This window comes from Penicillium hordei (genome assembly GCF_028827395.1).
Source record: "Penicillium hordei strain IBT 12815 chromosome Unknown utg000003l_segment0_segment0, whole genome shotgun sequence".
In the NCBI taxonomy this organism is placed as follows: domain Eukaryota; kingdom Fungi; phylum Ascomycota; class Eurotiomycetes; order Eurotiales; family Aspergillaceae; genus Penicillium; species Penicillium hordei.
This window is the reverse complement of record NW_026623144.1, coordinates 551,006-567,393: the sequence shown is the minus strand read 5'-3', so window position 1 is coordinate 567,393 and position 16,388 is coordinate 551,006. Positions and strand designations below refer to the sequence as shown.

The following is a 16,388-nucleotide window of genomic DNA, read 5'->3' as shown; positions in this document are numbered from 1 at the left end:
TTATCGATAAGGCAGCCCTCCGCCGCTAGTCCTGATTGGGCCACAAACAAACAACCCCGGTCCTAGTTTACGCCCCAAGTGTCGTCTTAGGCCTCACCGATCTGAACCGCTCTGCCTTCCCCCCACGTCTTTGCAACCAGGTTGTTGGCCCCAGTCGGTGAAATTAAATCTCCATTCGCCAAACCTTTTTATTTTGAACCACCCAATCGAAACCTCCTTATTCTCTCGACAATGCTGATTGATTGAGCGATCGTTGCTATCCCTGCGGCCGTGCGGACCTTGTCACCCATCTGACCAAGCTGTGTTGTATTGGGTTCGAATCAACAACACAAACTCGTCCATTGATACATCACTTCCCTACCTTTACCTGGATGTGGAATTTTCAGAAGTGCGCCAGGTGTTGAAACTACTTACTAGGTCGATCCCGTGTGTTGCGCCCGCTGAAACCGTGTTCAAGCGACCACTATGGCTCAGCTGCCAATGCGGTTTCCATGCTGGTGCCGAGCAGTGTATTCCTGGGGTGGAGAGACTACACGAGATCTCGGATTTGTGGAGGGTGACTTGATTGAGTGCTTGAATGCAGGCGATGGACAATGGTGGATGGGTCGGTTGCGCCGTGACAGGCGCGCAGTTGGGCTGTTCCCGTCCAATTTTGTCGAGCTTCTGAGTGAAGATTTCGTGCCCGTGAGCCGTGACACTACTAGTCCAATGGTGCTAGCAGGATCTTCTCCGATCAACAACCCCACATCAGCTCCCAAGAAACAGAAGACCGTCTGGCGGAAACCCTTCCAGGCGCATAAGGAAGCCGTATCACCAGCTTCTGTCGCTCGGCGCGCAACTGAATCTAGCCCAGCGGCACCCGCGATTCCCCAAACACCACCTCGGGACGGCGCCATTCCACGAAGTACGAAGCCATTGCGCACGCATGCGTCGGCTGTCAAGAACCAAGGCTCACTATCTCGACCCTCGTCGTCTGGCTCGCGGCCTTCTTCACGCGGTGTCTCTCCTCGTTCGTCTGCGGAGCCTGAACGGTCACCATCGATGCTGCCGAGGGGAACCGTCTCATCCTCTCGGCCTTCATCCCGCGAGCAATCTCCATTACAAACACAGGAACGTTCATATCCCATGAGCTCGAAGGGCAGCATTTCATCCACCCGTCCTCTGTCCCGCAATCCGTCCCCCTTGCCAGTGCACGAGCAATCATCTGGCATGGCCCCACAAGGCAGCATGTCATCTTACCGAGCTTCGTCTCGTGAGCCAGCTCCGTTGCAAATGCAGGATTATCCGCCCCCGACCATGCCACACAGCAGTATCTTATCTTACCGGGGCTCTTCGCGCGAACCCTCTCCATTGCAAATGCAAGAATATCCGCCACCTACCATCCCCCACGGGAGTATGTCATCCTACCAGGCACCATCGCGTGAGCCATCTCCAATGTATATGGAGGATCATCCACCTGCAACGATGCCACATGGTAGTATGTCGTCTTACCGGGCTCCATCGCCATTACCAATGCAAGATCATTCATCTGCGATGGTGCCACACGGGCGTATTCCATCTTACCGGGCTCCATCGCGGGGGCCATCTCCGTTGCCAATGCATGATCATTCTGCGATGGTTTCACACGGTAGTATGTACCGGGCTCCATCCCGTGGACCATCTCCATTGTACATGCAGGATCATCCACCTGCGCCCATGCCACATGGAAGTATGTCCTCCTACCGGGCTCAATCGCCATTGCCAATGCAGGAACATCCATCTACGCTGGTCTCTCACGGCAGTATGTCATCTTACCGGGTCCCATCTCGTGAGCCATCCCCGGTGCAAATGTACGAAGAGCGGGAAGACTCTCCCCCTCCCCCGCCACCGCCGCCACACCGAGTCGTCATCCCTCGTACAGAATCCCGCTCTCCTCAGCCGCCCATGCATTCTCCGACACGAAGTCATTCACCGTTACCACCAATGCACCCATCTCAGCATCGCGCACACTCTCCTCAGCCCCCGTCGCATTCTGCGCACCCATCACGATCTCCCACGCCACTAGTTATGAATGACCGTTACGCGATGTTCGATCGTACCCCGTCCCCATCTGCAGGCTCAATGCACTCCGCTGTTTCTGAAACCTCGGCACAATCAGATATTCATGGAAACACACCATCTCCGCTGCGAGATGCCATGGAAGATGTTATGACTTCATTGGAAGATATGGGTCTACCTCGCGAGGCCCAGTCACCTTCTCCATCTCCAATGTTCAACAATCCCTGGTCGCCTGAGGAATTTGACACCTCGCACGAAAGAACCCCTCAAGGTAACAGACGCCGGCCTTTGACGTCAATGGGCTTCGATGGCGACAAAGAACAACCACAGGGCGGACTCGTCCACCGCAACAGCGTTTATAGCCATGACCATATGGATGGTCCGCCTCAACTGAACAATTATGTCCAAAGAATGGAGAGCCGCCTACGTCAGTTGGAAGATCAGAATCGACCGCCCGAGGATCGAAGAGCCGCCCAGGAAGACGACAACGGACCTCCTCCCCCTCCTCCAAAACATGCCACTTACCACCCACGGAATAACTCTATACCAGGACAATATGCTCCCCTCAAAGCCCGGCGTTCTGGCCATGATCTCCGGGGTGACATTCTCAACCGGTCATTTACCAATAAGTCCAGTGCCACAAATTCATCTAGTGGGGTGCAAAGTAATGGCACATCCATGACCACGAGCACAGACAAGACCAGTCAAAGTGTCATGAGTGGTTTCTCTGCTGGAGGATTCAGTGCGACGAGTGCGGGGAGCTTTGCCAGACGAGGAGGACATGAGAGGCCAAATACTGCTATGGACACTGTCCGTTCTCGAGGATTCAGTGACACACGCCCAGAGACTCCTTTTACCGGAGTTTCATATCACTCCAGTCATAATTCGTCTCGCCAGGGTGCATCCTCAGCTATCCCGTGGTCGTCAACCGGTCTGGACTCGACGGATCATAGTGGAGTCTTTGGTGGCCTCTCTACGCCAAAGAGCAAAAAGCAAGGGTTTTTCAAAAAGATATTTGAAACAGCCAAGACTGGTGCGGCCAGCGCAAGGAGTAGCATTTCGGTCGGTCACGGCGAGAGGTCAGGCTCTCCAACTAAGAGTATCAGAGGGATAGACGTTGTGTCACCAGCTCTTGCGTCTCACTCGAATCGTGATAATGGCCGTGATATGGGACTCGGAACTGGCGCCATTGACTGGGTTCAGGTGCGCCGAGATGTTAACCGGGCGTCGTCTCCTAGTCGAAACGAGAGGATCGACAGGGCAGAACGATGTCAGATGATGGATCACCCTGTTATCTACTCTGTGGAGGAGTTGTACGATACCGCGGAGGGCGATGAGAGCATCGATGGGCAACCGATCACCGAGCCAACAAATTTCCATGCAGCCAATCTTAACCTCGTTGATAAGAGTGCACGATTCATCAGCAGTTTACCTCCTATGACGAACCCCATGAGCCTCGCGCAAGCCTATATTTGTCGACCGTACAAGAGTGACGTTCAGCGTCTTCGGGCCATCTTTACCTGGGTCAGCGAGAAAATATCGTGGGAGGAACCTGTCGACGGCCTCGAAGTTGATATGAAGAGACTCCTACAGGCCAAACGAGGTACCCCAGAGGAAATCGCACTATTGGTACATGAGATGTGCGCAGCCGTTGGCCTGCATACAGAAATCATCCAAGGATTCCTTAAGAGCCCCGGTGATGGGCTCGATCTGGAAAGCCTCTCCCGTCCCAATCACTGGTGGAACTCTGTTCTGGTCGATGGCGAATGGCGCTTCATGGATTGCGCACTTGCAAATCCCACGAACCCTCAACGCAGTAAATTTGTTTCTAACAACTCTTCCATAGCGGAGAGCTGGTACTTCCTTACGCGCCCGCTTGATCTCTGCTACACTCATGTCCCGCTCTATCCGGAAGAACAACACATCTGCCCGCCAATCTCACCAGATGTTCTGCTCTCCCTGCCCACAGTGTGCCCGCCGTATTTCAAGCTTAACATTCAGATGCCGGATTATGACACAAGCTTCCTCCGTATTGATGGATTGGAGGTCATGCAACTACGCATGATAGTCCCTACGGATGTTGAATGTGCTGCTGAAGTCGAAGCCCCGGGATTCGCCCGCGACGCAGATGGTGATTTCTTCGAAAGCGGAGACATTGTTCGCAAACGCGCCTTGGTCCAGCCGGACTGGATCCGCGGCCAAAAACGTATCACAATCAAGGCTGTCCTGCCAGGCGACGAAGGCCAAGGTGTGCTGAAGGTTTATGCAGGCAAGAAGGGGCTGATGCACTCTAGTCGAGACATCCCTCATCCCCTAGCCTTGGCCTTGCCAATGCTCCACACCGGCGAGAATCCATCTTACGACTTTGTCCTGCGCCATCCTACACCCCACGCCCAGCGACACGACTTGTACATCATGCAGCCACAGTGCTCTCGCCTAGCAGTCAACAATACATTTGTGTTCGCTGTCCGGCAACATGCTGCTGCTCCTGGGTCAGGCAAAGACGAGGCCTCCAATGGCCGCGGCTCGCCTTCGTCCGTCTTCACTCGTCCGTCCAGTGCATTGAGCATGGTGTCCAGTACAGCGGGCGGCTCGACCATATCGGGTGCCTCCAATGAGTTATCGGCGTCAACCTCGGTCATTTCGTCGACCAAATCTGCTTCTGGGCGGGACAAGGCTGCGAAATTAGCGATCCAGTCCCCGTCTGGCAAGATCCTTCGTCTCACCCGTAAAGCTGAGCACATGATCGGCGGTGATACTGGCACTGAATCTGTCACTGATGCCGTCGCTGAGGGCAGTGTTTGGGAGACTGTTATCAAAATTGGTGAGCGTGGTATGTGGCGTGGTCTTGTGCTAGCTGACCGAGCTGCGCGCTGGTGCGTATTTTGCGAGTGGGAATGTGTTTGATTTTTTTGATTTTTGATTTTTTTCCTTTTACATATTACGGGCGTTTTAACCTGAAGCCTTCAGATACACCAGGTTCAGGAGGCGGCTGTCTGTTTTTCTTTCCCTTCTTATTTTGCTTTGTCTTATTGCGAGTTGCATATCCTTTTTGTCATATTGTCCTCCTGGCATACTAGCATTTGCATGAGGTTAGCTTGGAGCATTGCATATACTGCATTCTATTTGTTTGTGTTCTATTCCAGACACCTGGGTTTCGGTGCGAGAGAGTATGTGTATGTATGAATTAATAGGAATTTGAGGAATTTGAGTCTAAGAGTGACCATATAAAGTTACCCAAAAGGCTATGAGTACCAAACGAATAATATATAGTGGAGGGAATCGGCCAACAAGCCAAATAACATCTGGTATCTTAAGACAATTCTTCTAACTATAAGTTTCTTCTATAATTTAGCTACTGCTGCCCGGAACAACGGCGCAACCTGTTTCCTACTCCCGGCCGCATGGGTTTGCACCCACAGCCTCCTCCAGAGGGGTGATTCCTCGTTCAATGTAGAAAGACAATCTCCTGTCAACTCAGGGATATCCTCCTCATCGAGCGGAGACCATTCTATGAGCCCAAGATGGTGAGAGGAATTCTCAACAAATCTCTTGACACCCGTATCAGCCGCTTCATTGTCACACATCACACTGACAAACAGCTCGCGACAAAACTTGTCGTCAGTGCCTGTAAAAGCCGTCATAATAACCAGCACATCCAAGTCTTTCTCAGCGGAAGCTGCGAACGAGTGCATGGCATCGATGAACTTCTCAGGACCACCCGCCTTCTGTACAATCCATCGCATAGGCTTGACGGCAGAGCAGAAGCCCATTCTCACGGTCTTCCCCGAGGACTGTGATGTCTCAGTCCAGTCTTTATAATCGCGGTCTAATATTTCGTTCATAGTAAGAAGATCGAGGCTATTCTGCTTAGCATAAAGAATGCTCTTGTAGAACGCCTCCAAATCCCAATCGCCCTTTGCAGCCACTGCAGCTTGTGTTTCCCCCTCGATTTGAGATTTCAGGAATTCAACAGCTATACGATCTACATCAGTCACTTTGCCTTCTGCAGTAAGGTTCGAGGTATCAATCAGCACCGCGGAAAGAGCAAGCTTCGCAACCTGCACCATCTCAGGTGTCCCATCCCAGAGTTTCCGCTGTTGCAATTCGCGCGTAATGAGTGAGGCACATGACCCAGGTCCCGGCTGAATAATCATCGGCTGGCCTTCTGGTAATTCGTCAATGCTTGGCATGGAGTCCTCGTCAACGTGGTGGTCGATACATCCAACAGCCCGGAACGAGACACCCGACAACCCGGTTAGGGATCCGGAGCCCTTATCGGTGGAGGGGAGCGGGAATGCGTTCCAGTCTACCAGCGTTGCATCGGTGAGTGTCTGTTTCCACACATGCTTATCTTCGAGAGATTGCGCGAAGTCCGCGACGGTCATGACATGATCGCGTAGGAAATTCCCGGCAAACTGTAGGGTGTTCTCGAATTGCTCTTCACTCTTCAGAGCGGGGCAATTGGTTGATAACCATAATGCAGCTGAAAATTCTGGTCTTAGTCGATACAGCTCTGTCCCAGCTGGGAAATTGGGCAGGTTTAAGAGTGGGATATGAGGTCGTGGGCTTTTGATCGGAAGCCGGTTGTTCGCGCAGTAGGAGTAGATGATCGCCGAGACGATGGAGTCAAGATCGGCGGAGGGATTGCCGATTACATAGATTGGAGGCTCAGATAGAGCACCCGAGAGGAATCGGAGGTGCAATTGGCGGGCTTGTCGTAAAAATTGGAGGAGAGTCATGTTTGTTGAATTTATTGATCACAGCCAAGAGCTCTAGGTATATATATGCCTGCGGGCCGACGTCATGCAATTTGTCATGCAATTGCTGACACATCATGGACTATATTGATGCCTTATAAATGCGGCCAAACAATATAGTTCTAACTAAATGCGGCATCACGGTATCCAAACTTGATCTCACCAAAAGTCATGCATAAAATAATGTCTCTTCCGGTACAGCTACCAGAAGCATTCGCCCAAATCCCCCGCTATAACATCCTATACTCCAATCCCTCTCCCATCCACCCCTTAGACTCAATTGTACCCCCAAGAGTCTCCCCGCACCGACCCCTCATATCCATCTACGCCAAACGAGAAGACCACTCCTCCCCACTAGCCTGTGCAGGCAACAAATATCGCAAACTAGAATACATAGTCCCGGACATCCTTTCTCAAACACCCCTCTATCACAGCCATGAGAACAACCCAACCCCCCCAGGCCCGCTGCAAGGAGCAGCAACAACCCTCGTAACAGAGGGCGCGATCCAAAGCAATCACACCGTGCAGGTCGTGGCTCTCGCGCGGAGACTAGGTTTAAAAGCCTTAATTATTCTACACCGCGGTACAGGCGGTGGACTCGCAGCAGCCAGCGATAAGGTGGCCTTCCAGCGCAGCGGAAATGTCCAAATCAACCACCTTCTTGGTGCGGAGGTTCGCGTCTGTGAAGAAGGCGATCCGCTAGCAGATGATGCAACGCCTCTTCTTGATGAGTTGAGAGCGTTGGGGCAGAATCCGTATTGGATCCCCGGTGGCGCGAGCTTGCATCCGCTTGGTGGGCTAGGGTATGCGCGTGCGGCGTTTGAGATTGCTGCACAGGAGGGGGAGATGGGGCTTGGGGGTTCGGGGAGGTTTGATTACATCTTTGTTGCTTGTGGAAGTGGCAGTACGGTTGGTGGGTTGGTGGCTGGGTTTAAGCTACTAGAGAAGATTAGAGGACTGGATGTGCTAAAGACGATTGGGGAGCCGAGGAATATTGTTGGGATTCTGAATTCGCCGACTAAACCGCGGGCATATCATGAAAAGCGGGTTCTTACTTTTGCGCGGAGGGCGGGTGAGTTGATTGGGCTTGATGGGGAGCGAGATATTGGGGTTGACGATGTGCGGCTTGATGATCGGTTTGTTGGGACTGCATACGGTGTGCTTGATGGTGAGAGTAAAGAGGCCCTTGAGACAATGGCTCGGACGGAGGGCATGGTGTTGGATCCGGTTTATACAGCCAAGGTTGCGAGAGGCATGATGCATTGGGTGAACGAGGGAGAAGTCGCGAACTCTGCTAAACCCTTGGATCAGATCAACGTATTGTTCATTCATACAGGTGGACAGGCTGCTCTAGGAGCTTATGCGGATGTCCAATAAAACATATCAATGGGATGTTTATAGTTGTTGGAGACGTGAATAAGAATGGCTGAATTCAACTAGTATTACATGGTGTCGGCAGCAGCAAAGAAAAGCAGTCATGACAGACATAGTCTTGTGGTATGGAAAAACAGAAAAGCGTGGAATCGCTAGAAAACACCCCGGACTCGCCAGTCCATTCTCTTGTACACCATTTTTTGAGAATTGACCCGAACAGAACGATAGAAGCATAGGAGAGGCGAGTAAACAAAGACTGAAAGTGACGCAAGAAAACAATCAGAACATAGTAAACAAAGACTGAAAAAGGTCAAGTTTCAATAAAAACAAAAAATTCATCTCGAGAAACGAAAAAGGCAAGTCTCAGTCAAAGTTCCTCGTCTCCAAGGTCCCCATTAGTGACGTCGAGTTTGGGCCCACCTTGCGGTTCACCATGGTCACCATTTTGAGCCGATTCATCTTGAACCGAGGCAGCACGACTACTGCGATTGCTGACCACGAGGGCCTCCAAGGCCTCATTAGCATGAGTATTCTCCATGGGTTGGTTATCAGCTTCAGGGTCAATCTCTTGGTTGGTCAAGTCTGCAAATACGTCATCCAGGTTCTGGCGAGGGCTGCTGCTCGCGAACTGAGGATCATGACCAAAGCGTGGAGGGCTGAAAAGGGAGGTTTCCAGATCTGGCTGGGGAGGAGGAGAGCGCGGCAGGAATGAGGGGGACTGAGAAGCGGCGGCGTGGGGGAGGAATGCCGACGAGGAGGTAGGTGCAAAGGCGGGTGTGGAATCGCTCGCAGGCAAAGAATAGTTTGCAGAGAATGGATATGGTGCGGCGTTTGGATCTGTCATCTGAGCCAACGTTGGACCTGTGCTAGGGGGTTGTCCACTACTAGAAGCCGGCGGTGCTGGTTGCATGGATGCAGGTTGGCCAGGACCCGGCTGCGGCTGAGCATCAACAGATTTCCGCTTGGTTACGCCAATGTGCTTGGGGCGTAGATGCTCCGGAAGATCCTCTGGACGATTCACCCCAAGCTGAGCCATGATTTTTTGTTGCTTGGTTGGTCGCGGCTTTCGTGTTGACAGAGATTGCTCTAAGATTGGAGGGGGTTCCGGTGCGACGGGCGCCCACTTGTGTATCTCTTGCCGGAAGAAATTCGTCTCGAAGGTGAGAAGAACCTCAGCGCCCTCAATTTTGCGGAGGTAGAATATCAAAGTAGGCACTTCCTCGGTCGTTGTGCAGGCAGCATTAGTGAAGCCGTGCAGGAAATCGCGGAAGGCTGTCGCTTGATTAATGATACTCTCAAGAACTTCTTCTTCCTCGGGCTGGAAAGGCAAAGTTGCGATTTCGGCGTGCCAATCTTGCAGATCCTCAAGCTTAGGACGGGCAGCATCGCGCGGAATCTTTTGACGCCAATCGCATATTGGGCAGGTGTACTTGTCAAATTCCTTTACTTTACCCCGAGCAATCTTCAAACATTTGCCATGGTACCTACATAGGTCAGTAAACTAAACCACAAACCGAAAGTTTGTTGACTTACCATTCGTGGCAGACTTCACATTCAATCATCATTCCTGCTTCAGAGTGCCTGCAAATACAGAACACATCTCGCTTTCGTGACTTCGGGCCCCACATGTTGGTGGGATTGCCAGGGTTCTCAAGCAAACCTTCGGGCGAATTATCTCGAGACGAAGGCTCCACAGGCGGTCGGTAACTGTCCTCTAGGTCGAAACAGTACGAGTTCCGCTTTTCGACGTATTCCATATGGGATCTCAGAATATGAAGTGGAGCATTCGCCTTGCCAAATAGCTTTTTCCCTTTCCTCATCCAGTCCTCATGGCGCTTTTGTTCGCGCTCCAAATCGATCGCCCCGATAGGTCGACTGGTCAAATGCTCAAGAGATTCCATGAGGTCACGGATGTCCTTGTATTTGGGCCGATTCTTCATCTCCGCATCCTTGCTCTTTTCATACAGAGTCTGGATCCGTTTCTGCGCCTCACGCTGCTTGGTCAATATAGCATCGACGGCCGCGAGAGTATCTGGTGAAACGGGAAAACGGGACGCCTGCGCAGAGAGAGCTTCTAATTGCTGATAGTGAACGGCTTCAACGGACATTAATTCCTTGGCCTTCATCTCCCATGCATCTCCATGACGAGCAAGCTCTTTGAAATGAACTAAGTGTTCATTGGTATCGGAGAGGCCAAGTTTCTCCGCACCAGCGACAAGTTCCCGGCACTCGGTAAGGGTCATGTACTGGTCTCGTTTGCGCACAGCTTGTTCTATCCATTTGATTTGGTGGGAGACTTGCTCTAGGTGTTCCAGTTCCGGGACTTCCACGTTGAAATTTTTGCCGCGTTCGATAAGTTCTTCAATCTCCTGGAGAGGGCGGGTGTGCGGATGCATGAGAGCGTTATTAATATCCTGTTGGAATTTCTCGATTTCGCGGGTTTTCTCTTCCAACGCCGCCATCTGTGGACAGTCGAACGAAAGTTTATCAGCCTCTGCCTGAAGGGCGTAGATATGTTCAATTCTGCGGACTTCGCGATCGCGATCGTCCAGCTGCGCTGCCTTGGTACTGGCCCTGCGCCAAGCCTTCTCGTTTTTTCTCCGGTTCTGCTGCTTCCGGGTAATGTAGTTGTTGGCTTCTTCAACCCATTTATCGCAACGCTGGACGAAGGCCGCAAGATCTTGAAGGCCTGGCAAATGGTATGGGATTTTCTCACCTTCATTGAGCAAGTTATGAAGGGCCTTAAGCTGAGGCTTCGGTTCATCCTCCAGAGTCTTGTCGAGCTTTTCGGACCATGCTTCAGGTATTCTGGCCCGTTCTTGGACTTTCTGCACAAGAGCCTGCAATTCATCATCACTCATGCGATAACGGAGGGTGTGTTCTGAGCCGCACAACTTTTGAGCAAAGGTTTCACCACAACAGTCATAGGTGTCAACGTGCGACAAACAGACAGTTTTGCCTGATTTGTGACAACGGAACTGAGTGAGGTAAGCGTAGGCCTTGCAATGTTGACACTGGTAATCATCCTCGGGAAGGTCTTCATTCTCAACTACGAATTTCGGTTGCGCATCGTCTGTCATGGAGTCAGGACCAAAGCCTGGGGTACGAGCAGACACTTCCTTTTGCCGGTATAGGAACGCAGCCCGTTCACCCAGTTCACGAGTGCATGTTCTTGCTAGTGCAGGCGCAAGCCACTTGGCAGTGGCAATAGAGGTATCACGCGCAGCAGCGGTAAGAAGCAATTCATCGTGGGAGAAACATGGATGCCTGCGGAAGTTCTGAAGACGATCAACACCTGCTGCTCCGTATGGCTCCCAGTCCGTAGGCGCGAAGTTGACAGCTTCATTGAAATTAAAACCGTGGTTGAAGCCGGCATGATATGCTTGGGGGAAGGTGAGCACAAATTGACCAGCTCGCTGATCCACGGCGTAAACGTTGACGCCGGCCTTGCGAAGCTTGTCTGGTGGCATCAGGGTGACAAGCTGGAAAAGAAGATCAGGCTGGCCTTCAAAAAGCTCTGGAACTGCATCCCGCATAGCCGCCTCAAAGGCCTCTGCATCGGCACCTGGGATTCCATACCAGGTCTTAGTCGCACCGAAATGTTGGTAATTCGCGGAATAAGCATAGTGATCCTCATTATGCCAGCAGAAAGTAGAGAAACACATCCCTACATAGACCCAGGGGACCGTCATGCCAGAGATATCGGATTTGATGTAACGGAAGAGCGAGTCTCCATAGAATGGAAGGACATTGAGGTTCCAAGGATCTGAGGAAAATGGGTCAAGGGGATTCCGCTCGATAGTTGGGAATCCACTTCCATGCGTAGTAGAATGGATATCCGCGCCGTATTCAACTTCAACGGTCTCATGTAGATCAACGACAAGCTTCCAGAATTCGGCCTCCACGTCATCCTCGGTTTCGCGTCGGTGCGTGTTGAGAACCGGGTCGAAGGGCATTTTAGCAGCGAAATACTTCTTCTTGAACTCGTTGGCCTTCTCCTGGAATTGTTTCAGTGAGTAAACACCGCCGTCTTCAAATCCGAATTCTCCTGTGCCGACCAAACACTTGGGGCAGTGCCAGTCGTGTTCCGATGGTGTGGTAGTAGAAGGGTCGAGACACGCTTTGTGATATCCTAGCTCGCAACCGTCGCATACAAGAATAGACCCTTGGTCATCCGATTTGCCACAAGTCTCGCATTTCTGTTCATGAATCAGTATATCAATAGAACGCTGACACGAACCTCCGCCTACCTCTCCAGCTGGCTGGGAGCCATCCTTGCGCGATCTAACCGGCGCTGGGCGAAGAAGTGACATATGAGAACCCGCAATCGTTGGGAAGGAATCTGGAAAGGGTGTTAGACAAGGCTTCCTTCGAGTATTTAGAGTTACAAAAGTGTACCTTTCTTCAGACGCTTGCTACGCCGACCGCTTCCATCATCGTCATCGCCGTTTTCGCACTGAGAACTGTCCTCACGGCTAATCGCACGCTTCAGAGATTCTTCATCTTGACCGTTTATAGGTGTCGAGACGGAAGCATGTTCGGAAACGACTGTTGATGTCGACGCGCCGTTCTCTCCCTCCCGCTTTATTGGTGGGCCGTTGTTCGCAGGGGTGTTGCTCACGGGGGTGAAAGGGGAGTGATTGACAGCGGTAAAGCCACCGAGGCCGGAGTTGACAGGAGTAAAGCCTGCAGCCGCTGGGCGCGAAGGAGGGGGAGGAGTAGGTTCGACAGGGGGGGTTGGCTTCTCTGGGGACTTTTCCATTGGGGTATGTGCCATTGGAGTATGTGCCACTGGAGTATACGCCATTGGGGTATTTGAAGCGGCCATTCGAGGCAGGCTAGGAGTTTCATCGCGGACTTTAGAAGGCGTGCCATTTTCATCAAACATGGGCTTGTGAGTCATGGGGGATTGTAGAGGCGAAGGGGTGTATGGACCACCATGCTCAAGCTCAAGCTGTTGTTGCACACCAGGTTTGGCTCGGGCCAAGTATTCCTCGTACGGCTGCAAGTAGCGCTGGTAGGAGTTCTTGAGCGAAGTAGACAAAGAAGACATTATCTTGCCGCTGTATCCAAGATCTCGACCAATTTCTGCCCATTTTTTCGTCTTGCACACGGATTCGAACCCTCCACGACTCTCTACTGCCTTTTTGAGTTTGTAGAGATCTAATGGTCGCTTGTCGACGCTGGGTAGCCGGCTGTAGTTAGTGCCATGTTGTTTGTGAAACATAGCGAGTCCATCGACGTAGTTCATGTTCGCGCGGTTTCCTATGTTTGAATGAGGGTCAGAACCGCACTGCGGTGATCCTATAAGCTGGGGCAGCCTGATGTGCTGAATGTGCGCCCTTACCTCCTTCGACCGAATTGAGCTCTTGTCGACGGGTCTTGAAGTGAAATCGCTGTATCCATTGTCAGTATTGTCAGACGTGATCATGCGCGGAAAGCGATGGTGAATTCATAGGTGGAAGGAGGGATCCTACCTCTGTATCGATTGCGAAAGTCGGTTGCCAGCCCTCTGGTGGAACCACTCGGCAAATTCCATACTTTCTCCCCTCTGGGGCGATCTTCTGAATATAGGCCACCGGGTCTTTGAATTCTTCCTCCGTTGGACGGAAAGTCGGGGCTTCCGGGATACCATGAGGACGAATGCGCTTGGATGGTTCTCTGGGGTTGTTGGGTTGCCCACGTCGTTCCACGGTGGACAAGTCGAGAGGTGTGGACCTGCGAGCGCTCAGGGGCACGTTGTGGGAGTGCGACGGATGGGTGCTTGAGGACCGAGTCGGCTGGGCTGCCGCGGCCGTCGAGGTCGCCCCGGCAGAGGCCGGAGCTCCCATTGTTCAAAATAGGACAGACGACTAGGGAAGATGTTTGATTGAGTGCGTCTGTTTGAGGAAATTCGATTAACAATGACTGTAATGCGGCAAAGGCAGGGTGTGATAATAGATATCAGGAAAGGCGGCTGCCAGCGTCCTGTCAATGTGACCCAAGGGTGAAGAATCGGTGACGAACCGAAGTATATGAGAGAATGGAGTTTAAGGAAAAATAAAAGAAAAGGTTGACTCGGGGCTAATGGCGATAGAATCAAGAAAAGAGAGGCCCAAGTCGCAGAGAGGAAAGAAGGATAGATGGGATAGAAACCTTAAGAGTGGAGGAATGAGATTATGTGCAGTAAAGATCGACTGGGGTGGTACTCCAGAAGTACTGTCAGGTCCCTTTTGTGTGGTCACCCAGTAAGAAAGGAACCAATGAGTGACTATGGGGGAACCTACAACCCAGCCGCGATGGTACCGATCAGTACGGTATGGGAGTTACTGTAAGAATGAGCTAATCTGAGCTCAGGTACCGCTTAAGCCCTGAGTTTCACCCGAAAGTTTAGTAATTATACTGCAATGCTGCAAACGGGGGGGAACATCATACGGTGTCCCTAAATGATTTCCTATGTATTTGGGAGCCCAATATTACGAAAATGTATATGTGGTGGATATATAGTGTCTTGTGACACATCAAATTGATAAAAGATGAGCCTCGGATACTCTCTAGCGTGATATTACCTGATATTACCTGCGTATAGACCTCGTTCTATAATTTGCTAGATTTCAATGGTCTAAATATGTATTTTATTATTGTTTTTGTCTTTCTGATATATTAAAACGTATATTAGATATGGTGAAATATTTTGCATATCGCTTAACCAAACATATAGTAACTTGTATTAAATTTCTAATAATATCCCTAGACGGCACTTCCATTTCCCCTTGAGAGGGTAAAAAAAAATACACTATCATGTGATCCGGTGTATATCAAGGTACCGTTTAGGACCCGCCCGTATTCGATAGGCAGAGCTAATTTCAAGGACTCGACAAAGTCTACAACGTTGAATTAAACATCTCAATGTGATAAAAAAGGTATAGAATTTCTCCAAATCAAACATCATGGAGGGGTCCGAAAAGCCCAAACCAATCCCGGCATACTATTGTTGTTATCTCCTCCGCTCGACCGTTCGACACGCCTCACTGTACATCGGCTCGACGCCAAACCCGATCAGACGACTCCCTCAGCACAACGGTGTCGCTAAAGGTGGGGCCAAACGAACCGCCAGAGATAAATTACGCCCCTGGGAAATGACCCTTGTCGTAGAGGGTTTCACGAGCAGAGTCGGCGCTTTGCAATTCGAGTAAGTCGCATATGAATTGTTTATATACCTCGCGTCTCAATTTCTCATTTCGCGTAGATGGGCTTGGCAACACCCGGAAAGGTCGCGGCATCTTGATTCCGAAGATGATTTGGACCCTAAGCCTCGAGCTAAGGCTAGTGCCAATTCCAATGGGAAGACGGGCAAGCCGAAACCGAAACCTAGAGCGCGGACTAGAAGATCCTTGATGGCGCATTTGGAGGATTTGCATTCCCTCCTTCGCTCGACTTATTTCTCCTCTTGGCCGTTACGAGTACGCTTCTTTTGTGCCGATGTCTACCGTGTATGGCGGGCCTGGAATGACCGTGTGGATGGTCGCTTGCCCGCCAACGTCAAAGTTATTATAGATGGAAACAACCTTGCAACGCCACCGGCTTTCAAGCAAGACGATGAGCTCGCACCCGTTGGAAGCATTAACAATCTATCAGTTGATTACACCAGGCTTGAAGATCATCTCGAAAAGTCAATGTTTGTGTTGGAAGACCCGGATGATTTGCAGTGCACGGTCTGTAAAGAGTCGATCTCTTCGGACGAACAACAAATAGTAGTGTGTGCACATCCGAATTGCCGCGGCACGAGTCATTTATTATGTCTATCTACCACATTCCTTGACGCGACCAACAAACCAGATCTCCTGGTGCCCACCCAAGGGACCTGCCCGTCGTGTGGAAACACCATACAATGGGTGGCAATGATGCGTGAGCTAAGCTTCCGCAACAGAGCAGAGAAAGAAGCGCGCGCACTTCTCAGAAAGAAAGAGAAACGTGTTCGCAACGAGTCTGCCGCCGTGGATGCATCTTCGGGGACTCGATCTTCATCTATTGGGCTAAGGTCAATGCTAGAAGAACCGACCCAAGATGACCTAGGCCCAAATTGGTTCGAGGAAGTCGATATAGAATCCGACTCTGATTTCGAGGGCCGACAGAAGGACCGCCAGACTCGACCTCCATCAAAACTCGAGATCGTGATTGAAGACAGCGACTGGGATGACGCAGAACTCATTGAATGAGACCCAAGCAGAACCAAGC

The 16,388-nt window shown here is 51.2% G+C and overlaps 5 protein-coding genes across 5 annotated transcripts; 3 read left to right on the top strand and 2 right to left on the bottom strand.

Annotated features, from left to right (window-relative positions):
* Nucleotides 1-465: 465 nt before the first annotated feature.
* N7537_005456 (putative SH3 domain protein (Cyk3)) lies at nt 466-4,944 on the top strand (the record flags this gene model as incomplete). The annotated part of the gene is made up of 1 exon (XM_056896513.1): nt 466-4,944. One exon carries the CDS (start codon nt 466-468, stop codon nt 4,942-4,944), a length of 4,479 nt encoding a protein of 1,492 aa, XP_056752298.1.
* Nucleotides 4,945-5,381: 437 nt separating this feature from the next.
* Nucleotides 5,382-6,779, bottom strand: N7537_005455 (putative exopolyphosphatase; the record flags this gene model as incomplete). The annotated part of the gene is made up of 1 exon (XM_056896512.1): nt 5,382-6,779. The coding sequence occupies one exon, from the start codon at nt 6,777-6,779 to the stop codon at nt 5,382-5,384; it is 1,398 nt and encodes a 465-aa protein (XP_056752297.1).
* A 201-nt stretch (nt 6,780-6,980) lies between these two features.
* N7537_005454 (1-aminocyclopropane-1-carboxylate deaminase/D-cysteine desulfhydrase) lies at nt 6,981-8,174 on the top strand (the record flags this gene model as incomplete). The annotated part of the gene is made up of 1 exon (XM_056896511.1): nt 6,981-8,174. One exon carries the CDS (start codon nt 6,981-6,983, stop codon nt 8,172-8,174), a length of 1,194 nt encoding a protein of 397 aa, XP_056752296.1.
* A 364-nt stretch (nt 8,175-8,538) lies between these two features.
* On the bottom strand, nt 8,539-14,002 carry N7537_005453 (uncharacterized protein; the record flags this gene model as incomplete). The annotated part of the gene is made up of 6 exons (XM_056896510.1): nt 8,539-9,655; nt 9,705-12,370; nt 12,422-12,513; nt 12,570-13,436; nt 13,519-13,567; nt 13,649-14,002. 6 exons carry the CDS (start codon nt 14,000-14,002, stop codon nt 8,539-8,541), a joined length of 5,145 nt encoding a protein of 1,714 aa, XP_056752295.1.
* A 1,098-nt stretch (nt 14,003-15,100) lies between these two features.
* On the top strand, nt 15,101-16,369 carry N7537_005452 (structure-specific endonuclease subunit SLX1; the record flags this gene model as incomplete). Its single annotated transcript, XM_056896509.1, has 2 exons — nt 15,101-15,342; nt 15,400-16,369. The coding sequence occupies 2 exons, from the start codon at nt 15,101-15,103 to the stop codon at nt 16,367-16,369; spliced, it is 1,212 nt and encodes a 403-aa protein (XP_056752294.1).
* Nucleotides 16,370-16,388: the final 19 nt, after the last annotated feature.